We start from the raw sequence: 24707 nt of genomic DNA on the forward strand, positions 1-24707 counted from the left end.
GTGCAGACTTTCAGCTTCAAGAGGTTTCGCGGAACGTGGCATTTACCCTTTAGGAATTGAGGCCATTTCATGCAGCGCACTTGCAATTTGAGAGGTTCAAAGCACCTGTGCAATTGTCATAATTGTAAATACAACCATTATTTGTAATACTTGGATGAAAAACCCTTGAAGTCAACTACTTCCTGTTTATTGACCACCAAATTTTCCTTCCCTCAAGATGCTTTGCTTGGGCTGCACTACAGCTGCTTCTTTTTCGGGTCTTGCTGACTTGATTTTTGTCTGGGTCAGTGAAAAGCATCATCTATTGCCTTGAGATCAGGACCCTGCGTGCATGTATATTTTGCTCATGGAACGTGCGCCCTGATATTGATGACGGCGACAGTCTAGTAAGCAGTCGTAAAGCCTTTTGTTTTACCATTGAAAAACTTGATAATTTCAGTGAAGTCCATGTTGTTTTCCAGGATGATGTCCCTGTAGATCTCCACCAGCGCCAAGGCGATGAAGAGGACAAAGTGACTGGACGAGGCAAACTTGGCCGCCCAGATGGTTTCCCAGACTGCAAAGACATCATCGTAGACCAGCTCTGCCAACAAAAGCACGCAGGGCCATATACGTAAGCCAAATAAGTATACTAAAGTCAAGGTTATTTGAATCGATATTGATTTTTCCACTGGAAGTTGCATTTCCTCAGCAACAGATTTCTCCAGTGACAAGCACATCAGGCTAACAAGACCAAACATGGACATCTGACACTCCTCTAATCGGTACAAACTGTGTCGTGTTTACCTCGCTTGAAGTCTAAGAGGAACCAGCGGTAGCAGAAGTAGAAGTGCGTGTAGTCTCCGTTCTGGTGCATCAGCTCAAATAGCTCGGAATCCAGGATCTACAGTATGGAAAGCAGGGATCAAGGGAGTTTCACAAGGAGAAATAATGAGAATAGTTGTCGGTGGAACACATTTAGCTAAACGTGGGGTTGAATTGATGAATTCCATTTGCAACTTGTACAATTTTGACTGGCTCGTATAAAAATGTGGCTTATGCTGCCTTACTTGGATGAGAGAGCGCATGTTGGCAAAGTGAGTATCCATTGCTCCTCCATGCGGAAAGTTTTGATTCATCCTCTTCATGAGCTCTGTGAAGCAGCTAAAGGCCATGGCCTCTGAGATAGGGCGAGAGGGAGAGATGAAAAAGATGGCGGAACCACGAAAGCGGACGAGGAATGAGAAGAGATGATGGAGCGCGGTGACTCACCATCATCCAGAATGACGAGAAGTGGAGCCAACAGGTCACACATGCCCTGAACGTATCCAATGTCAAGGTGCCTCCAGATGTAGCTGCAAATATACAACCAAGGAAGTTATCAAAACATCACTCCACAGCTTTTATCCACCACACTGACTGTTCACATCCCGTACCTAACCTTTAAGTCCTCACTGAAGATAGTTGTACTAAATAAAAAGAAGTGGAGGACTCGAGACACATGAGTCAGAGCAGCCAATTTTAGGACTTGAGACTCACTTGGCTCAGACTAATAAAAGACTTGACTTTGATTTGAAACACGATTTGATGAGCCGTCACGTTGTATTTTCAACGTAGTTTGCTGTTTGTCTTGTTTTTGAAAGAATTTTTTTTTTGTGCAGTGTGAGTAAACCTGGCACCAGCACATGAACTCAATTTTATTTATAAAGTACTTTAAGAACAACCGCAGCTAAAACAAAGTGCTGTACATAAATACAAATCAAACATTAGCCAATCAAACATAACACAATTTGGAAACAATAATGATGAAACAATTAAAAAAAAAAAAAACAATAAAAACAGTCAGGTGTTTTAAAGGGAGTTTTTAAAATGGACGGCGAGAATGCTTGTCTAATGTGCACCAGGAGGTTGTCGTTCCATAATTTGGGACTATGATAATAAAGTTTTAATTTTAGGAATAAAGTCAAATTATTAAGAGACTTTTGACAGAAAATACACTGGTACTATCATAAGTAAAAGAAAGAAAATAAAAAGTTGTTAATTTTATGATTTTTAAGAATAAATCCATCCATCCATCCATTTTCTACCGCTTATCCGAGGTCGGGTCGCGGGGGCAGTAGCTTTAGCAGGGACGCCCAGACTTCCCTCTCCCCAGCTGCTTCAGTGCAGCTCTTCAGGGGGCATCCCGAGGCGTTCCCAGACAAGCCGAAGCAAAAAGCAGAGATGCAATACCGAGGCCACCAAACCGGACCCCCTCTGTTCCTCGGCTGCGCCTAGAAATTCTGTCCATAAAAGTTATGAACAGAATCGGTGACAAAGGGCAGCCTTGGCGGAGTCCAACCCTCGCCGGAAACGAGTCCGACTTACTGCCGGATATGCGGACCAAACTCTGACTCCGGTCGTACACGGACCGAACAGCCCGTATCAGGGGGTTCGGTACCCCATACTCCCGAAGCACCCTCCACAGGATCCCCCGAGGGACACGGTCGAACGCCTTCTCCAAGTCCACAAAACACATGTAGACTGGTTGGGCGAACTTCCATGCACCCTCGAGGACCCTGCAGAGGGTGTAGAGCTGGTCCACTGTTCCACGGCCAGGACGAAAACCACACTGCTCCTCCTGAATCTGAGATTCGACTTCCCGACGGACCCTCCTCTCCAGCACCCCTCAATAGACCTTACCAGGGAGGCTGAGGAGTGTGTAGTTGGAACACACCCTCCGGTCCCCCTGCTTAAAAAGGGGGACCACCACCCCAGTCTGCCAATCCAGAGTAAGAATAAATCAGAAGTATATATACTAGCTGCTGCTAGTATATTTAATTTACTAGAGATCCATAACCTGTTAAAGATAAAACAATAAATAAAAATCGGGGTTAAAAAAAAAAATGGGATGAACGTGGTTACCCCATTGAAAACCAGCATGATTCTTCCCATGTTTTACTGTAATAATCCAAGGCAATTTAATTTTTTTTTTGAATGAGCCAGGTCCTACCTATTTGTAGCATGAATGATTCGGTCTGTCACTGTTGTACCTGCACATGACGTTGCGCAGCTTTTCCAGGTTTGCAGGAGTGAAGTACCAGTAGTTCCTGTCACAACGCTGGACGTCCTTCTCAATGCGGTGCAAATTCAACGTGTACAAGTCTAAAAGCTCTTGCTGGAAGAACCAGAATCATAAACATTTGCATGAACTCGCTGGGTAATTTGTAGACTCGGAGTGGAGTCGATGAATATTATATGATTCTTCGGAGAGGTCGGTACGTACAGAGAATGTGCCCGCAGCAGATTGTTGCGAGCTGGCTTCTGCAGTGTCTGCACATCCACCCAGAGACTCAAAGTGAGGGTAGAGGCTCTCCATCTCTGGTTCCTCAGACAATATGGACTCAGTTCCTTCTGGACTGGGCTTTTCCTGCCCCCCCTCAGGTCTGCTATCCATGTTAGGGGCCGAGTCCTCTGAGGAAGACAAGGGCTCACAGCGAGCCTTCCTGCTCCAGGGAACCATGGAAACATTGGCTTTGGGAATCTCCTCCATCTCTATGGCTGAGGGAGACTCATCAGACTCGGTCAGGACCTCAGCTTCTGCCTTCTGAGAGGCACAGTAGGCTTCTCTTGCCCTCGACACCCTAGTGTCTGTTGATAAAGACAGTTTCTTGTCAACTTCAATTGTTCTGGGATTTTTGATGACAGCTTCTCCTCTCACCTCTTGTGATGTCTCACCTTGGCTGGATTTGTCCTCCATTTTGCACCATTCAGTCTGACACACTCCTGCAGTTTTCTTTGCGTCTTCGTTTTTCAGTCTGTGTTCAGCGTGGTCTTGGTATTCTGTACATGTTCCTGGCGTGGACATACAATCTTTGTCAGGCACTTCGCTTCCTTTAATATCTACTGAGGCACCACCTCCACACTGAGCCTCCTCTACTTTAGGATCCTCTGATTTTTTGGATTCTTCCAGTACATCTCGTGCTCCAGTCTTGGTCACATTTGGTTTCTCTTGTTTGTCCTGTTCTGTCAGACATACATCCTGAGGAGGTTTGGCCGAAGCTCTCGGAGCAGCCTCAGGTGCAGCGCCGTCCTCTGTGCTGAGCGAGCCGTCCGACAGGCCAGAAGTAACTGAGAAGTTGCGGGAAGAGGGATGCCCGGAGTCGGGAGAACTCGGGCCGTTCTGGAGCGCACCGTTGGTCATCTTTGGCAGCTGCTTGGCTTCTTCGCTCTTGGATTCCGTCTCGATCTGCTCCACCTCTTCTACAGACTCAAACACCTGCAAGAACAAGCCAAAAGGAAGCATTCTACTCCAGGGGAGGGGATGGGATGATGTGAAGAACTAGCAGGGAGAGAGTGGAGGGATGCGGTTTGAAACACCATGCGGCCGTACTGATTATTCTTGTTGAATGGTCAATTGAAGTAAACGAGAAGATTTTGATCGCGTTGGTGGTGCAACGTGACGAGCGTGATACCTGTGTGCTGCAGCTGGAGTCACTCTGCAGACGAGCCAGACTTTGCCTGTCTGAACTCTGGGAGGACCGGGACTGGTAGATAAAGACAATCAGGCCAAGATATCATTGCATGAAATTTATGCTGACTTTTATTGTCATTTCTGACACGGCATCTCCTCGCCAGTGTGAGATCCAGGTCTCTGTCTACGTTTATAGTCTCGGGTAGTATAGATCCCAACGCTCGTGTTGTCTATGTATGTTATGTCAAGGCTACGTGTGATGTGTTCAAGCTAAGCGCTCGAATTAAAGTTACGCGTTACCTGTTAAAACCTGTGTGCGCCCTATTTCAGGCTGATTTAGACCAAGCATGTGTTGCCATAACAACCAGACACCTGTGGCTTTAGCCTTGTCTCGAGGCCTCAACAACGGACATTTACTAAAATGAGACCTTGTGAAGTTTGTGAATAGAAAGTCATTTCGAAAATCGTTTCTGATCGTACCTACCTTCTTTAGTTACATGAGAGGGGCAGTGTAAAGGCATTGTTCTCTTGTAATATGCCTATGCCTTTTTTTATAGAAAAAAAAAAATCATTAACTATACAGTCGTACCACCACAGAATTCCTACAATTGGGAATTTTACTATTTGGTATTTGTTTTGGTAGGTTGAAGCACATTAAAATGCGTTTACTGCAACACAATACTTTTAAACTAATACAATAGCCTTCCTGGCCCGATGACCGTTCCATAAAGTTTCAACGCTTGTTGTTTGTAACCCCGAAAGTGGGAGTTAGTGTTCGTGCGTCACCTCGTTGCTGACAGTTGAGTCGTGATGGACCATCTTTGAACTTGTACTGTCCATGCTCGCCCCTGAGGAGCACTTGGCTAAGGCCGCGGCGTGCTGCTCCTTCTCCCGCTGCCGAACGATCTCCTCACAGCCGAGCCATTCGCGCATGGTCTGCTGGTAGCGCGATCGCACCCGCTCATCCACCTGCGGTGAGAAATGCAGGGCAGGTGTGGGGAAAAGATTTCTGGGGAGGAAAAAAAACCTTCATTGTGAAAAATGTCTCACCTCCTGCCTTTCTGTTTCAGACATTCCAAACTGGTAATGCCCCAAGAGAAACGGCCATACTTCCTTACGCAGAGAAGGGTCCACGCCGCCGAAATAGACCAAACGAAGGAGCTCCTGCTCCTTGTAAGTCTGAAAGAAACAAACAATTTAGTCTAATTTTTCTATACATCTACACTATTCAGAAAATGACAGATGTGACCAGATTCTATAGTTGTTTGAACTGTATTAATGCTTTCTTTACTCTTCTTTTGGGCTACACCTAATTTCCCCACAATGGGACAAGGAAAAGATTATCTATGTGAATAGCATTTTCATTTCATGAGCCAGGAACACGCATGGAAGATTGACTAGAGCTGATGTACAATCCCGATGTGGACATTTCTACAGACAAAGCCATTAGCGACGCTTCATGCACACCGCTGAGAGACTAATGATGTGGGCAACATAATTAGCAGGGAATGAGCATGGATGAGATGGCTGAGTGGCAAGTGAGAGAGTGAGAGAGAGGCTATAAGGGGACGTGCGTTTGTGTGTGGATATATGAAGAAGTGCTTCATGGCATTGCTTACAGTACAGTCCTGGAGGAACAGCCGCCACACATCTGCAGTGAGTCCTTTGTACGCATCGCACGGCACGTCGGGCGACACAATGGTGTGATTGACGAGAGCCGAGAGGTGAGTGCGCACGGTGGACAGGTGACGGCAGTATGCCAACCCTAGTTGAGGAGAAAGTACAATATTCAATCATTCTTCGGAGGTTTTTGTTGATTAAAATTAAGATATCAATGCTTTCAAGCCGGGGGGGGGGGGGGGGGATGCTGTGTGCTGGAGCATTATTATAGGCTATTCAGTGATAGCATTCAAATACGGTATATGACAAAATATGATCTATTCGAGACATTTTATGAGCCCCGGAGCGGGCACAGAGTGGAGCTACAGGAATCATTTTTAAAATGTGCCTCAGATCATGAAATGCACCCACCTTTTGTCCACAATCATTCAGATTATACACTGCGCAACCAAAATGTATTATTTCATACTGCTGTTATATTTTTTAAAATCAATTTCCACTTTTGACACAATTAACCACTGGATACTGGATATTGATCATTTACTATATATTCGATGTAATTATACTATATCATTGGGAATTGGCTAGTGTACACGCTGACTGCGTCCAGTATGTACAGCAAAGACATAATCTAAGAAGTTATTCTCGAACGAAAGATATTCCTGAATTGAAAATGATTTCCAAATGACTGTGTGTTCCATAGGAAAAGGTGAATAGTGTGAAAATGAAAAGTTCACATACAGCCGTAAAATGCCCTGGAGATGATCTGATACTTCATGTTGTCACATAGCAGCTTGAGAGGAGTCCTTAAGAGAAACAAGAACATCATCATCACAACTCTGGCCATCTGTTTACAACAAATAGAATTCTATATTTATATACATGTAGTTGTCATGATGGCAGAGGATAATTAATCTCTTTAGCGAACTCAAGCTGTCAAATAGAAAACATCAACCCAACGCCCTGATGTAATTCCATTTACCATTTTATCTCCTTAGTTTATTCTCATTGTCCCCACGCATTTTTCATGTCAGTGAGGGAAAATGTCACACGTTTTTCTGCCCATTGCAGCATCCTGCTGTTGTCTTCTTCAAGCACAAATGTGGCCAGCCAGTGGCTGTGTATCAGCAATCCTTAATTGGTTTAAGCAAAGCAAAAGCTTATTTGGAGCCTTGACGTGATTATCTCTCACTCTCTCACCTCTCTTGGTTGCAGCCTCTGGGCGCGGACCCACCGGAGAGGCTGCCCTGGGAGCAGGACAAGCACGAAGACTTCCTGAGGGAGGGGTGCCACATTGCAGAGCTCTGCTCCATCAAATCTGGTGGCGTAACTGCGGAAGGCACACACATGCACACGCACACATCGTGATCGTCACTGTCAACGCGTAATTGCTTCCTCTGCATGGGCATCAGCAGTCAGATGAGTGAATCATTTCAGCGTAGATGGAATTGTGCTCGTCTTCAAAAGTCTAAATCAGTGGTTCTCAAACTTTTTACGCCAAGTACCACCTCAGAAAATACTTGGCTCTCCAAGTGCCACCATAATGACCAACATAAAACTATAATAGCGTAGTTAAAATGAGGTTTTTATTCCTAAAAAGTATATTTCATACATTTTTTAGCCACTGTATTTTTAAGCACAGTTTAAATATTAGCACTGCGAGCAAGCAAGCAAAGGCCTTTCTCGGCTGAGCGCCTATAATCAATCCATCACTCGTCAATCCTCCAGTTAATTGAAGGCTACGTTGTCGTAACGCATGAGAGAAGGTGTGAAAAGGCAATAAGATGCAGTCAGTGAGGTTTTATTATTGGGACACATCGATGAGCTTGGCCAAAGGCACAAGGCAGGTCAGGGGAATATTGGATGGTGGGGAATGAAAGCAGCAGACCAAACTAAAGACGGCCGCACAAGTCTAGTTGTGACAGTTTTATAGCCGCATTCTGGGAATGGGCAGCAGCTTGCTTTAGAAGGGGTGGCAGAACAACCGACCTATGTCTCCAACATTTTAACAAAATCTCTAATCAAAAGTAATGAAATAAAAACTAAATCTATACACATTTAAAGACAGCTCGAAGAGAAACATATTCGCAGGAGAGGTACAAATACAAAAATCACTTTTAGTAACTGATACTGAAGTTACTACTGAATATCTCACTACATGATAACATTACAAAAACAATCCATAAATAAATAAATATCACTCTGGGCCTTTTTTTCGGGAACGTAAACATCTGTGTGCCAGAGGATTATAATTCGGTAATTTCGTGGATGGGCGCAGGCCGGCGGATCTGCGGGTGGGCAGGCTGCGCCACTGAGCCTTAAGTCACTGCCAATCGAAGCGGCTCCTCTCGCTCCCTTTAAATGTGGCGCACTCATAGTCTCACAAGGAGACATTTTTTTGTGCGGAGGAGGACGATACACAATCGCAGCAATCTGTGCATAAGTGGATCATTGTCAGACTCAAAATCAGAATCATCTTTATTTGCCAAGTATGTCAAAAACACACATTGAATTTGTCTCCGGTAGTTGGAGACGCTCTAGTACGACAACAGACAGCCATTTGACAGAAAATACTTTTGAGAAATAAAAACACAGTACGGGGAAGTCACGTAGCAATGAAAGGTATTGTGCTAATGCTGAAACATTCATTTTTTTGGACAATTGTACAAATGATGCAGAGTCCTCCAGCAGTTTGAAATGACTAATAGAGTGATAATCTCGTACATTGACCATTGTGCAAATGGCGCAGATAGTTCTCAAGCACGTGAGTGGCCAGTATTGGTCAACAACAGATATGCAAATAGTGCAGACTGGCACTGACTGTGTAATTGGCCCCACGGAGATGTGACAACAATCTCAAGACAAAATTGGCATCATGTTACAATTGAATTGTAAGTTAACTGTTTAAGAAGTTAATGGCGAGAGGGAAGAAGCTCTTGAAATGTCTGCTAGTATTAGTTTGCATTGTTCGATAGTGCCTACCTGAGGGAAGGAACTGGAAGAGGTGGTGATCAGGATGTGGAGGGTCCCAGAGGAGTTCTGGCAGCGTGCAAGTCCTCAAGAGTAGGTAGGGGGGTACCGACAATTTTTTCAGCAGTTTTGATTGTCCGTTGCGGTCGGACTTTATCCTTTTTAGTGGCAGCACCATACCAGACTGTGATGGCTGAACACAGGACTGATTTGATGACTGCTGTGTAGAACTGTCTCAACAGCTCCCGTGGCAGGCCGCGCTTCCTCAGAAGCCGCAGGAAGTACATCCTCTGATGGGCCTTTTACAGGACGGAGTTGATGTTGAACTCCCACTTCAGGTCCTGAGAGAGTGTAATTCCCAGGAACTTGAAGGTTGCAACGCTTGACACAGGGCAGTTGGACAGCGTGAGGGGCAGCTGTGATGCCTCCTGAAGTCCACGATCATTTCTACAGTCTTGAGCGTGTGAAGCTCCAGGTTGTGTCGGCCGCACCACAGCTCCAGCCGCTCCGCTGCCTGTCGATATGCAGACTCGTTCCAGTCTTTGATGAGGCTGATGACTGTGGTGTCGTCTGCAAACTTCAGGAGTTTGACAGCCGGGTGTGTTGAGAGGCAGTCGTTTGTGTAGAGAGAGAGAGAGAGGAGCAGTGGAGAGAGGACACAACCTTGGGGCGCACCCCGGTGCTAGTGGTGCGTGCAGATGAGATCGCCTCCCCCAGCCTCACATGCTGTGTCCTGCCCGTCAGGAAGCTGTAAATCCACTGGCAGTTGGCAGGTAAGACGCTTGGAGGAGAGGAGTTCGGGGATGATGGTGTTGAATGCAGAGTTGAAGTCCAGAATCAGGATCCTCACGTAGGTCCCCGCACCGTTGAGGTGTTCTAGGATAAAGTACAGCCCCATGTTGACTATGTCATCCACAGACCTGTTTGCTCGGTGAGAAAACTGCAGGGGATCCAGCAGGGGTCCTGTGATGCTCTTGAGGTAGTCCAGCACAAGGCGTTCAAAGGACTTCATGACCACAGATGTAAAGGGTGACAGGCCTGTAGTCCTTTAGAGCCGAGATTGCAGGTTTCTTGGGGACTGGGATGATGGTGGAGCGTTTGAAACAGGATGGTACTTCATACACTTCCAGAGATCTATTGAAGATCTGTGTGAAGACTGGAGCAAGCTGGTCCACCCAGACTTTGAGGCAGGATGGGGCCACAAGGTCTGGGCCAGCCGCTTTGTTGATCTTCCGATGTTTGAAGATACGGTTCACATCTGCTCTCGGTCGGTGTGGCAACAGATGATGTGAGCGGGTGTAGAGACTGAGCTGATGATAACCGTTGGTGACTTAAATATGTCCACGGAGCTCAGTATCCGTCTGCCTGTGCGCCGATCAAATTCACCAAAATCGCGTAAAACCAGCAGTTCACCGTGTGCCAGTATTTAGACGTGGTCTGAGAAGGCATAAATTTAGACCGATTTTCTGCCACCAAATTGTCACTCCGCCAGGACGCTCCCTCGACTGTGCCGGAACGCCCAGCTTCGTGCAGACCTGTCTGCCAAATTGGAAAACGCGCAGCGAGCCTTGTGCTTGGATGAAAATCAGGATCGGCATTTGCGCACCACCACAAATGTGCTGTCTATGCAAATCGAGCCCTAATAAGTAAGGACAGAATGTGTCACATTGTGGTGTCGTAAAAAGGTGACCGGCCTACAAGTGCGTCTCAGTGAACTAAACCTGTGAACAAAATACAAATAAAAATGTATGCTTTTTTCAAAAAAGTATAAATAAGGGGTCTCACCAAACTCTGACCGGCTGTTTGGGAAGAGGATGCGGAAGACATAGTCTGTGGCCTCGTCCTCCTCCTTATCTGAGACCGAGTCTGTAGAACCAGATCCTTGAGGAACCCTCTTCTTCAGCTTCGGGAACACTTTTCCCTGCAACAACCAAACAATATTATTATTAACAATAAGGTAATGTGGGAGAACAAACCGAGGTGTAAATATTTGTCACGGATGAAATTAATGCTGGTTTTCTAACAGCTAAAGGGAAGTTTCAGCAAGATCTACTATCTTTCGAACCAAGGGCGAAAAAAATGCGCTAGGAGTCTACGTGAGCACAAAACCTTATCAACTTGTCAGAGACTTGAAATTGACAGACATACATAAGAAATATAAAACTTGTTAAATGGTAATCTTCCATTTTACATTTAAATAGTTTGGTTGCTTTATCTTAAGTTATGCTGAACCATTGGTTTAAAAAAATAAAATAAAATAAATAAAATAAAAATTCACAAAATGGACAAACCCAAGCAGATGAAAACCTAACCTATTTGGCAAAGTTTGCAAAGGTCAGAAGAATAAATCATTTATTCATATTTAAAATTAAGATTTAAGTTTACAAGCGTCTGCATGCCCATGTTTATTAATAGTCGTCGAACAAGCGTGGTTGCTTTCTATTATTCTGTTGGTTTGCACCGCACACAATAAAACAAAGAGAACCTCATCATGTGCGCTGGTGCATGGAGCCAGAACATAAAGCCCAAGAGTCATCAGCTGTGCTGTTCATTATTGGTTTATTGATCAGATGAAAAAAGATTTAGCGCGTGAGTGCTGTTTCTCCGTAACAATGGCTAACACGATCATTTGAGTGCATTGGGAGGGATGACCTCAGGTGCTGACCTTTCCCCTCTGAGACCAGAGAGGAGGATCCAGCTGGCCATGCGGAAGCAGACCGTTTTCCAGGCATGAGAGGAACTGGAGCAGGTGGCCTCCTTTGGGAAAGCGAAGTGGAGGCCTTTGGATGCCATCTTGACTCACCAGCACCACTGTCCCCCCACTGTCGACTGCAGGAGAAAGGTTTTCACCCTTGCACTTCACTACCAGGCTAAAACAAACAGGAACTTCCGTAGAAAATTCTATGATTGCCTGGGCCTACCTTGTTGATGGCAGTGCAAGTACACTATCTCTTCAAGAGCGATTGTCATGGCATAGTCCCAGTACACACTGCAAAAACACAGCAATTCATCCAGTGACAGCAAAAACTAATCCGTGCAGTAAGTTTATATTCAAATTAAACAGTAGTCAAGCTTGCGCAAAGAGATAAGCAAAGCCCAGTAATCAAACCTTCTTACTAAAAGAAACCAAGCACACACAAACACACGCGCACAAAAACCGGGATATTACATGGTTTGCTAGTTGGTCTGACAGTGTCCCAGTCAATAAACCACCTGCAGGCTGTCTGTCTGCTGAAAATAAGCCTAATTACATGAGCTGTGTTCACTTTGCATTCAGAGTCTCAGAGACACATATGTATACACACACACACACAGGGACACACAAGCACTGCATTATTCAGCAATGCCAGAGTGTTCAAGTCTTACACTAACAGCAGAGTAATCTTGCATCCCGGCTTTATTTCTCTCACAAACACACCGACATCAAACATACATAACCACATACCGACATATCATCACCTTCGTTCATAGTCCAGGTCGCCAACAGAGCCGTTCATGAGCTGATTGGGCGTCCACTTCAGTGTCATGAGGTCAGCCGTCTGATGCAGCGAGAGGTAACCTGGGATAGCCTCCATGTCGTCCTTCTGCAACAGCCAGGAGGACAGAAGCTTTCATGCAGAAAATGAATTTCTCCTTTGGGCTAGGGCTGCACGATGTTTTGTTTGAGCACCGTCATCGCGATGTACGTGTGGGCAATAGTCACATCGCAGGGTCTGCTGCGACATCAGTGTACTGTAATATACAGTGAATCAACTCTAATATTAAAAGTGACCAGCTGTTTGGACCAGGTGCATTTCCTGTTGCGCTGTTCAGAATGAAACGATGTGGTCAGGCAAGCCAGCTGCGTGAGTGTGCGAGGTGCGTTCAGGGACACTGCATAAATGGGAATAAATATGTTATACAGTACATCATTGTGGAAATGTTCACATAACTGTGAAAATGGATTACAAGGAAAATGATGTGCATCAGAATGATTGAGTTGTGTGATCACACTGTAATAATATTGAATTTATTTTGTTTCGTAATATAAGAATAGAGCAATTATTTTGTTAATGCGGTCAGCCAGAGCTGCGAGGAATGCAAAGTTATCAATCTCCTTTCGCCCTCATTCCTGTCATACTGTGTTGCGTGTTTTTCTTTGCACATTAATGACAAAAGTCCTGTTGTTGTTTTAATTCCTCATTTCAAAAGGGAGGGAAAAAAAAAAAATAGTTTTTCCTCATGTTTTTGAGATTGTAGGGTGAAAGCTGCAGCTGGCTACTCGTGTGGACAGAAGCGGGGAAATTAAATGTCAATACTTTGAGAGTAATAGCCTGTCTGCAACATAATGCAACCCTATGGGGGGCACAAGCCAGTGCAAACTGTAGGCCGGTCCCAAGCCCGGATAAATGCAGAGGGTTTCGTCAGGAAGGGCATCCGGCTTAAAACTTTGCCAAACAAATATGAGCGTTCATCCAAAGAATTCCATACCGGATCGGTCGTGGCGCGGGTTAACAACCTCCGCCATCGGCGCAGTCAACCTGCAGGGCGCCGGTGGAAATTCAGCTACTGTGGGTCGAAGTCGAAGAAGAAGAGGGGGAAAGCGGGTTATTCGGCAGAAAGAGAAGAGGAAAGCACAGAGCCTAGAACTGAATGTGGGGACTTTGAATGTTGGGACTATGACAGGAAAATCTCAGGAGTTGGTTGGCATGGTGATTCGGAGAAAAGTTGATATATTGTGTGTCCAGGAGACCAGGTGGAAAGGCAGTAAGGCTAGGAGTTTAGGGGCAGGGTTGAAATTATTTGACCATGGTGTAGATGGGAAGAGAAATGGAGTCGGGGTTATTTTAAAAGAAGAGTTGGTTAAGAATGTCTTAGAGGTGAAAAGAGTATCAGATCGAGTGATGAGGCGGAAACTTGAAATTTAGGGTGTTCTGTATAATGTGATTAGTGGCTATGCCCCACAGGTATGATGTGACCGAGAGGTGAAAGAGAAATTCTGGAAGGAGCTAGACGAAGTAGTTCTGAGCATCCCAGACAGAGAGAGAGTCGTGATTGGTGCAGATTGTAATGGACATGTTGGTGAAGGAAATAGGGGTGATGAAGAAGTGAAGGGTAAGCACGGCATCCAGGAAAGGAACTTGGACGGACAGATGGTGGTAGACTTTGCAAAAAGGATGCAAATGGCTGTAGTGAACACTTTTTCCCAGAAGAGGCAGGAATATAGGGTGACCTACAAGAGCGGAGGTAAAAGCACGCAGGTGGCTTACATCTTGTAATCTGAAGGAGGTTACCGACTGTAAGGTAGCGCTAGGGGAGAGTGTGGCGAGACAGCATAGGATGGTGGTGTGTAAAATGACTCTGGAGGTGGGGAGGAAGATTAGCAAGACAAAGGCAGAACAGAGAACCATGTGGTGGAAGCTGAGACAGGACGAGTGTTGTGCAGCTTTTCGGGAAGAGGTGAGACAGGCTCTCGGTGGACAGGAGAAGACTGGACCACTGCAACGAAGGTGATCAGCGAGGCAGGCAGGAGAGTACTTGGTGTATCTTCTGGCAGGAAAGGAGAGGAGGAGACTTGGTGGTGGAACCTCACAGTACAGGAAATCATACAAGGAAAAAGGTTAGCTAAGAAGAAGTGGGACACTGAAGCGGATCGAGGAGAGGCGAAAGGAATACATTGAGATGCGACACAGGGCAAAGTTAGAGGTGGCAAAGGCAAACAAGAGGCATATGATGACATGTATGCCAGGTTGGACACTAAAGGAGAAAAGGATCTATACAGGTTGGCCAGACAGAGGGATAGAGATGGGAGGGATGTGGAGCAGGTTAGGGTGATTAAGGATAGAGATGGAAATATGTTGACTGGTGCCACCAGTCTGCTAGCCAGATGGAAAGAATACTTTTAGGACTTGATGATTGAGGAAAATGAGAGAGAAGGGAGAGTAGAAGAGGCAAGTGTGGTGGACCAGGAAGTGGCAATGATTAGTAAGGAGGAAGAAAAATGGAAAGGCAGTTGGTCCTGATGACATTCCTGTGGAGGTATGGAAGCATCTACAAGAGGTGGCTGTGGAGGTTTTGACCAGCTTGTTCAATAGAATTCTAGAGCGTGAGAAGATGCCTGAGGAATGGAGGAAAAGTGTGCTGGTGCCTATTTTTAAGAACAAGGGTGATGTGCAGAGCTGTGGGAACTATAAAGGAATAACGTTGATAAGCCACACAACGAAGTTATGGGAAAGAGTAGTGGAGCCTAGACTCAGGACAGAAGTGAGTATTTGCGAGCAACAGTATGGTTTCATGCCTAGAAAGAGTACCACAGATGCATTATTTGCCTTGAGGATGTTGATGGAAAAGTACAGAGAAGGTCAGAAGGAGCTACATTGTGTCTTTGTAGATCTAGAGAAAGCCTATGACAGAGTACCCTGAGAGGAACTGTGGTACTGCATGCGGAAGTCTGGAGTGGCAGAGAAGTATGTTAGAATAATACAGGAAATGTACGAGGGCAGCAGAACAGTGGTGATGTGTGCTGTAGGTGGACAGACGAATTTAAGGTGGAGGTGGGACTGCATCAGGGATCAGCCCCGAGTCCCTTCCTGTTTGCAGTGGTGACGGATAGACAGGAGGATGCAGGAGATAGGCTTACATGGAAAAGGAGCACGCGCTGTGGCGACCCCTAAAGGGACAAGCCGAAAGGAAAAGAAGAAGCCCGTCTGGAACATATTGAGAAAAAAAAATACAAATAAATTAAAAAAAAAGAAAGAACTGAACTCATTCATCTTTGGATCGGTGACCTGAACTTCGAAGTCGTTCGTGTAGAAAATGAGCTTTCCCAACACTGATCCTGTATTAGTTCACAACGCAATTTATATCCTAGCTTTAAGAAAAATCGCAATGTCATTTTGTTCCAATATCGTGCAGCCCTACTTTGGGTATTGATTTAAAAGCATATACAGTAAATATATGTACATATATTGTAAAGAGTTTCGAATAATTTGGTGACCTGATTTAGCTTGTCGAGTGTATCGATTTAGTTGCTTTTCACCAAACACTTACTGGCTGAACGAGCACATTGTTTTTGCCAAACAGCAGCGTCGCCCTGTTGTTTTGATGCAGCGACTCGACATAGTCGCGTGCTGATGGCGAGGGAGAGGGGCGCTCGTCCATGCTGCTGCTGGAGTGACGCTTCTGGATCTGAAATATTAATTCCAAAGAGCAGTATCATGCTGCTTAAAGCACACACACACAAACACTACACAAGCATAGACCATTTCATTCACCTGGTGTGTCAAGTGTAAAGGTTTAATGTATTATTTTTTCTTGTCTTGACACACGCGCCCTTTAAAAGAGCAATTGTAACCTGACACACCCGCACCAGCAGGGGAATGAAGGTCATTTTTAAAAAAGTGACATTAAGCTATAAAGGTGTTGTCGAACGGTAAACTTACACACAACGCAGGCCTCTTGGTGGGCGAGTCCTGCCTGCAGTGAGCACTGTGGATGCGATGCCTTTGCACCAACTCGTCAGCCGAGGGATCGGTCCAGAAGTGGTCGGCTGTCTTCATCTTCGTATACTCCAAAGCACAAGGTCCCACTGTCACAGTGGAGGTTCACAGTTACATCAGGACACCAGCTATAAAATCATGTGCATCCGATGCTCAAGCACAGTGCAAATACACATTTCATTAGCTCCACCTGTAAAATCAAATAAGATAAACTATAAAAACATTATTCTCCCTTTGAGCGTAATACACTGCTTTCCAATTATGGAAATGATACTTTTCTCAGATTTTCCTGAATAGTCGATGCAAATGATAGTGAGCATAATTTTCAATTCATCAAATGTTAAGAGTATAATTTTAATGTTTTTGAACAAACCTAAAACTTAAAATGCACTGTTCCAAATTATTACGCACAACAGAGTTTCAAAAATGTTATAAGTTGTCAAGAACTGAAGATAGTCATTTGTTGAAGTTGCAACACTAGGAGGTCCTATTTACTGAATTCAGAAGCTATTTCAATCAAAAACATTTTAACAAGTCAAGTTGCATTAGAACATGGAACCCCTTATTTGATAGCATGCTATCTGCAGCTTCCCAATTCTTGCATCCATTGAACTTCTGAGTTTTTTGGCAGCTTCTGTTTGAATTTATTTGTAGTATGTCAGAATAGCCTTGGCAGAGCTGCTGTTTGGATGTCAACTTCTGCCCACCCTCGTTGATCTTTTTCTTGAGGATGCTCCAAAGATTCTCAACAGACTTCACCATGATTTTCTCTCCTTTTATAGCAGCCAATGATGTAGAGGTATTATTTATTGCGCTTTTCACAGGTCATTTTCACACCTTCAGGGACCCAAAAGGGGCTGACCAGCTCTTTCCCCCTGATTTTGGCCCAAAACATGACTCCGCCACCTCCTTGTCGACATCTCCGCCTTGTTGGGACTTGGTGGCTGTCCAACGAGCATCCGCGACTCCATCCATCTGGACCATCCAAGGTTACACAGGACTCATTGGTGAACAATCTCATGCTGCAAGAAATACTTTTGCATCATTGGCTCTGCATTTACATCAACTATTTAGGAAAATCTGAGAAAAATATCATTTGCATAATAACGTGGAACACTGTAATGTTCAGTTTTACAACTGTCAGAGAGGTTTTAATTTTAACGAGCTATTTTTGTGGATGTATTTTACAGTGGAGTAAAAATGGGCTGCATCAAAGTATAAGTGTTTCTCATATTTTGGGAGTGTCAAATCCAAGTGTGTCAAAAAAGTTCCAGGACTGGCGTCACAGAAGATATTTTTCAAACCCAAACTACGACTGTTTAGTCAATGTGGGCCAGATGATCAACCAGCACGTCTACAAAGAAAGTCTCCGGCGTTTACTTCGTTCAAGAGCGTGAGAAGATGCGAGAGTTGTGGCAGGACAGCTCAGGGCTGCTCATGACAACATGCCTTGAGCATCAGACAGTTCCTGGCAGAGAAGAACATTGACGTGCTGGAGCAGCTTCCCTCCTCACCTGACCAGGCTCCGTGAAATGTTTTTCCCCTCTTTACCATGCTCCAGGAGGTGGTTGACATCAAGATAGCTGTGACGACGGCACTGCGGAGAATGCCTGAAGAATCCTTCAAGGAGAACAAGAAGGCGTGGCAGAGAAGGCTGGAAAAAATGTCTTAGACTCCAGGGAAAATTTTTTGTTTGGATTTGAAATATATCTTTTGTGATGCCAGTCCTGGAACGTATCTGACACACCTCATACATCTCAGTACGGTGCAATGCAAAATGCACATCATATTAATTAACCGTTAAATGAAAAACTCTCTGATAGCACCAATGAAAACATGGCATTATTTTCATGATCATGACAAGAGGCAGAATTTTTTTATACAGCTCTTGTATTGGATTTCATCAGATACTTAATCAATATCCCTGGATAGTAAATCCACATCTAATTAAATCTAAAATTAAGGTCCCTGCTGTGGTTTACACAACACTTTTAGGCTTCAGTAAAAGGTATAATTAACGCCACAGGAAAGGGTGCATATAAAAGCTTTTAGTTTGAATTCAGCTGCTATGACCACCAAAATCCCACTTTGATGTCTAATTGAGCCAAATACATTTTTAATTTTTTTTTTTAGAAAACTCCTGTAAAAGCTTGCTCATAAAGTCGTAAATTACCCAGCAAAGAAGCAAGGATGGGTCCGTCTACAGGGTCCATTAGAACAGCCTCCTTCTCGTAATATTTACTGGAAGACAAGATGAATAGAAATAGCATCTGTCAGGTGGGGAGGACAGAGAGTTCCTGCAAACCTCACACACACACACACACACACACACACACACACACGCACACGCACAGACCTGAAGAGCATAACATTTCACACTTTGTGAAAGCACCTGCTGTTTTCCACCAAGAAGAGGACAATCTTGTCCAGCACCTTCTCGAAAAGAGCTGTCCTAATCCACAGGTTCTTAATGGCCTTTGGAGTGAGGCTGGGAAGCCGAGGCATTCGGCGCAGGCTGTCCTGGCTTTGCAAACTTTGGCTTCGTCTGCAAGTAGACGTCACAAGTTGTCGAGAAATAATGACGTGTCAGAAGCAACACGGGATCATTGTTTGTTGCCTGCTCTGCGCTACTCTCACTTGGTCTCGATAATCTGCTCCAGGTCCTGGGCCTTCTTGCACAGCTCCTCAGCCGGGGCAAAGCTCTTGCCCACCTTCATGAACAGGGCGGCTATTTTGTTGCTTCGAAGAAAGCCTGCCGCTCGACGTTTCAGCCCGTGCAAAACGCATGCCTCCACCGCAGCTGTTCGAGCACACGAGGTTGGAAACAAAGCAAATGTAAATATTTCAAAACTGTATGAGGCTATTACACGCATGTATTATGATGTGAGTAAAGTGCCTGCTTTTTATTTGACCTATTTTTTATTTTTAGTTTTTACTATGCACAATAAAATTAAAATTAAAAAATAAAAATAAGTAAAATTTTTGTTTTTACTATGCACAATACCACTCCTTGATCCGTCACCTCATTGTGGTGGAGGGGTTTTGTGTCCCAATGATCCGAGGAGCTACGTTGTCTGGGGCTTTAGTCCCCTGGCAGGGTCACCCATGGCAAACAGGTCCTAGGTGAGGGACTAGACTAAGCACAGCTACAAAACCCCCTATGATGAAAAACAATTCAGGAAGACGTTTTCCCTTGCCCGGGGCCCCCCTCTGGGGCCAGGCCTGGAGGTGGGGCTCGAAGGCGAGCGCCTGGTGGCCCGGCAGGGCACGGCCCGAAAGGGTAACGTGGGTCCCCCTTCCCGTGGGCTCACCACCTGTGGGAGGGAGCATAGGGGTCGGGTGCAATGTGAGCTGGGCTGTGGCCGAAGGCAGGGACCAGCTCTACACCCTCGGCAGGGTCCTCGAGGGTGCATGGGAATTCGCCCATGTGTTTTGTGGACTTGGAGAAGGCGTTCGACCATGTCCCTCCGGAAGTCCTGTGGGTGTTGCTTTGGGAGTATGGGGTACCAAACCCCCTGATACGGGCTGTTCAGTCCCTGTACGACCGGTGTCAGAGTTTGGTCCGCATTGCCGGCAGTAAGTCGGACCCGTTTCCGGAGAGCGTTGGACTCCGCCAAGGCTGCCCTTTGTCACCGATTCTGTTCATAACCTTTATGGACAGAATTTCAAGACGCAGAGAGGGCCGGTTTGGTGGCCTCAGGATTGCATCTTTGCTTTTTGCAGATGACGTGGTTCTGTTCGCTTCATCAAGCCGTGATCTCCAACTCTCACTGGAGCGGTTCGCAGCAGAGTGTGAAGCAGCTGGGATGAGAATCAGCACCTCCAAATCTGAGACCGTGGTCCTCAGAGTGGTGTGCCCTCTCCAGGTCAGGGATGAGATGCTGCCCCAAGTGGAGGAGTTCAAGTATCTTGGGGTCTTGTTCAGGAGTGAGGGAAGAATGGGACGGGAGATCGACATGCAGATCGGTGCAGCGTCTGCAGTGATGCGGACTTTGTATTGGTCCGTTGTGGTAAAGAAGGTGCTAAACCGAAAAGCGAAGCTCTCAATTTACCGGTCGATCTAGGTTCCTACCCTCACCTATGGTCACGAGCTGTGGGTCATGAGCGAAAGGACGTGATCCCGGATCCAAGCGGCCGAAATGAGTTTCCTTCGCAGGGTATCCGGACTCTCCCTTAGCGAATGGGTGAGAAGCTCGGACATCCGGGAGGAGCACAGAGTAGAGTTGCTGCTCTTCTACATGGAGAGGAGCCAGATGAGGTGGCTGGACCATCTGATTTGGATGCCCCCCGGACGCCTCCCCGGTGAGGTGTTTCGGGCACGTCCCACCGGGAGGAGACCCCGGAGACGACCCGGAACACGCTGAAGAGACTACGTTTCTCAGCTGGCCTGGGAACGCCTCGGGAAGAGCTGGATGAAGTGGCTGGGGTGAGGGAAGTCCCTGCTAAAGCTTCTGCCCCCGCGTCCCGACCTCGGATAGGCGGTAGAAAATGGATGGATGGACTATGCACAATAACATACTGTGAAAATAAAAAAATACTACAGAAAATTCTGGCACTTTTTAAAACTTGAAGCAGCTCATTCTAGTAATTGTACAATATCAATTACTAGAATGAGCTTAGAGGCAGTCTGCCCTCTGCTTGGAGGCCTACGTGTCAGCGCCTGGAGCTGTGTTGACATTTGAGTCCTCTTCAGGACTAATCCTGTGCCTCTGTTCACATGGGGTCACATGGCAGACCGTGGTTGCCGTGGCAACCCCTGTTGATAGCGCGATGGAGCTTCGGATGAGCTTGCGCCGGGAGGGAGGGAAGGAGGGAGGGAGGGGCGGGCGGCCGAGGCTCCTCGGCATCACAATCTGTGTTTCCATCACCCTGACTCCTTCAAACACTGCGTCTCATCTCCTGCATCCTGCCGCTCTGCAAATGTGCACCAGGCGTTTTCTCTGTCACCGCTGAAACCACATTTACAGTGGCTCCGAGCGTGGTTTCACTTCAACGTTGCAAATCAAAGTGTCAGTTTCTTACAAACTAATCCCCCCCATAAACAAGACCACATCTTCCTTGATCGTTACATGCTCATGTCTTCCTCGATTTGTTTTCCTCAGTGTTTCCTTCTGCTGATTTTTACTCATAACCATTATCACAGCAAGACATCTTACAAAATGTAATCTTTTGCAAAATCTAATTAATTAATCATCATCTTTGCTGACTGTCCTTGGAGAAAGAACAAACACATGCATGTACACATTCGCAAAGTATACGGTGGGATAACTGAGATGTGGCTATGTTGAGAATTAACCAATCACTTTCAACTTCATGTTAGATGGGATTCAGCTCAAACCATTTGGCTCTGGTAAACACAAAATACATTTTGGATGATGTACAGTCGTAGGCTTTTCCTGACATTTTATTGCTTTCTAGCAGAAGCTAGAAAGCAATAATATTACACTGACTGCTATTTCAAACTTTTGATACTTCTTCCACCTTGCCTAAGGAAGAGGGAATTATGAACAGTTCCAGCTAAAGGAAAACAGCCCCAAAGCATGATGTTGCCACCACCATGCTGTAGGGTTGGTCTTTTTTGGGTAATGAGCAGTGGAATTCCTTTTGGAATTATGGCCCAAAAGTTCTACCCTGGTTTCATTGGACCATCACAAATTTTCACACATTTTGGAGATGTTGTCATGTATGGCCCAATTAAAGTAAGAAATTAAAGGAAGACATTATGAACAGTTTGAAATAGCAGTCGCTGTTCACGCAAAAATACCGTAGATACTCACAAAAATTTCCCAGCCCAAAAGCAGAACCACTGACTGACTTATCGATACAACAGCCCTAAATAATTTAACCTTGCGCCATTTAACACCAGTCACATCATTTATGTTCGGGCCACGCTCTCTCCACTGCGTCTCAATGGACTTTCTGCGGCAGCTCGTCAAAGTAGCCACGAGGTTGCAGGCTAATTGCTCCCCGGAGAGCTGGCTGAGCTCCTCTCCCATCCTCCATTCGCTCGAATCGAGTCTACACCGACCACAAGCCAAAGAGAGCCACGGTGAGATGGCAAAACGGGGAGGGGGAAGGTGGCTGACAACAAAACAGAGCACGGAGATGGGTATTTTGTGAGCTGCTTAGTGTCCATTACAAGAAACACTCTCCTCCGACTGACCAGTTAGGCTTTTAAAAGATCCAGCGGATAATGTTGTTACTGACAGCAAAAACCTGATGACACTCTTCCATGCATGCACTATTAAACACAAAACCTACCACATTAAATATTGAACACACTAAAGTGTTGTGTAAAAGGAGATGTTCAATCATATTTTAATCATATCTGTGTCGTACGTGACAGCTTATTTACATAAACTTGCACTAGCTAAACTGTAAAAAGAGATTACAGAAAAATGGCCAACATAATTTGCCTACCCTGAGGTTCATTTTACATTTAAAATGCAAAAGAATTCAATTACCCATGCTTTTCACACTACAGGAAAAAAAGCACTGGAGATTTAACTGGGTATTCTCTTCTTTTATAACAATTTGCAACAAAAAAACTGTTAGCACTGCGTCGAGAGAGCTCGGTGAACAAGGATTCACGATTAGTGGTGTGAACAATTGATTAACTCTTTTGCATTTTCTTTGGATTTTTATTTTATTGTTCTTATTTTATTTTCGCACAAATATCAGTCTGTACAAACTGATAACGTGAACCTCACAAATAAATATTGTTTGTTCTGAGACACACAGCTGACAAGTGTGGCTTGCACGTGGGCAGTGCGTTTCTCACACGCTATAATAATATCGTGCTTCACTGGCGCCATTTGGTGAAGGGGAAAAAAAACAAAAAAACCTTAAATGCCACACAAAAAGCAAAAACAAGCGTCTTACTCTACAAATAAATCTCAGATTAATAGCTATACAGTACATCAATTTATATTAACAGTCACTTCATTCAAATATAGAGTATTAATTTCCAGTAATTTTACAGTTACTACGTTTTTCAGTCTTGAAGAGACCAACCTATTGAGAAACCTACTAACAAAAGTAGCATACTTTTCTGTATAGTTGTTAATATTATTTACTAGTATTACTTTATATTTGGTTCTATGGAGTAAAAACATCGACTTTTTAATTAGATTACTGTAGCATGTAATGACAAGACTGAGTGGAAAAGGTGTCATTACAAACCAGCTGGCGTTTTAGTAATATAGACAAGCGCTATAGATTTGTCAATAGCCAGTGGAACAAGCCCTTTTCACAGGAAGCACTTCGACGTAAGAGTGGAGGGTAATCTCAGGAGTAATTAGACCATTAATCAAGGGCTTGCCCCATTTTGGATGGAGAAGGCTTGGGAGTGTTTATTCTGCCTTGGTAGAACACAGCCGGACATTTCAATGGTGATTAAAAAGGTTTATCAGCAATGGTGAGGTCAGTGAGCCCACCCTATGATTTTTTCCTTATATATATATTTTGAAAAAAATATATATATAGTTTTTTTTTTCAGATTTTATTTTATTTTTTTTAGAAAAAATGCTCTGTGGTAATACCACACGCTTTGGCATTGACAAAAAAAGTAAACCTTGTGAAAATTGGTTCAGAAATTGCTCTGTTATGTGTTGGCACTGTAATGCTTGTAATGGTGCGTACCGCGGAGCTATTTGCTCATAAGCTAATTAGACACTGGGAGCTATCACTAGCTAATCGAATAGCAAAGAGTTTTTGCCCAGTCTGAATCTAAATGTTTCCGTGAAGTATCTTACGCCAAGATAGGGTGTGTTCATACATGGTGGTTTTATTTCTGTATGGGGCAGAAAATGCCTTGCAAAAGGTTAAAGTCTTACAAAGAAAATTTTATTTCTTGTCAAAACTAATTAAAATTAGACGCAAGAATAAGAAATTGTCAGTGGAGTATAGAAGAATAAAACTTACTCCTCTGGCAAACGTTTTGTGACATTTCAGGAAAATATGGTAAATAGATTGCACTTATAATCGCAATTTACCTCCACTATCACGGTGCCCAATGCGCTTTACACATTCACCCATTCACACGCACATTCATACACCAGCGGTGTAAAAAAGTACATCATTGTACCATTAAGGGGTGGTACTTTCAGCGTGGTATTCTAGTACCCTTGATATTTGACTTTTACTACTTGGGAACTTTGTGGTACCTTTTGGCCCCTTAATTAGCTACACTGGGTGCTTTTGGGTAG

General features: G+C 44.8%; 1 protein-coding gene across 4 annotated transcripts in view; it reads right to left on the reverse strand.

The window, feature by feature from the left end:
• Window positions 1-24707, reverse strand: part of sgsm1a (small G protein signaling modulator 1a) — a 35803-nt gene that overhangs the window by 1106 nt on the left and 9990 nt on the right. For 2 of the 4 annotated variants that reach the window (XM_061671636.1, XM_061671637.1), the window contains exons 4-24: window positions 19138-19300; window positions 18893-19045; window positions 18674-18741; window positions 16444-16589; window positions 16052-16189; window positions 12482-12606; window positions 11944-12011; window positions 11688-11851; window positions 10808-10943; window positions 7253-7382; window positions 6794-6858; window positions 6052-6197; window positions 5483-5611; window positions 5219-5401; window positions 4434-4505; window positions 3245-4300; window positions 3012-3136; window positions 1252-1334; window positions 1050-1159; window positions 787-883; window positions 416-583 (exon numbers count right to left, since the gene is read on the reverse strand). In XM_061671636.1, coding sequence (XP_061527620.1) covers window positions 416-583; window positions 787-883; window positions 1050-1159; window positions 1252-1334; window positions 3012-3136; window positions 3245-4300; window positions 4434-4505; window positions 5219-5401; window positions 5483-5611; window positions 6052-6197; window positions 6794-6858; window positions 7253-7382; window positions 10808-10943; window positions 11688-11851; window positions 11944-12011; window positions 12482-12606; window positions 16052-16189; window positions 16444-16589; window positions 18674-18741; window positions 18893-19045; window positions 19138-19300 — 3525 coding nt within the window. The remainder of the gene's footprint in view (window positions 1-415; window positions 584-786; window positions 884-1049; window positions 1160-1251; window positions 1335-3011; window positions 3137-3244; window positions 4301-4433; window positions 4506-5218; window positions 5402-5482; window positions 5612-6051; window positions 6198-6793; window positions 6859-7252; window positions 7383-10807; window positions 10944-11687; window positions 11852-11943; window positions 12012-12481; window positions 12607-16051; window positions 16190-16443; window positions 16590-18673; window positions 18742-18892; window positions 19046-19137; window positions 19301-24707) is intronic. The other 2 variants (XM_061671639.1, XM_061671638.1) reach the window with 2 other exon arrangements.

The sequence above is a fragment of the Phycodurus eques genome, chromosome 3 (assembly GCF_024500275.1).
Source record: "Phycodurus eques isolate BA_2022a chromosome 3, UOR_Pequ_1.1, whole genome shotgun sequence".
NCBI lineage: Eukaryota > Metazoa > Chordata > Actinopteri > Syngnathiformes > Syngnathidae > Phycodurus > Phycodurus eques.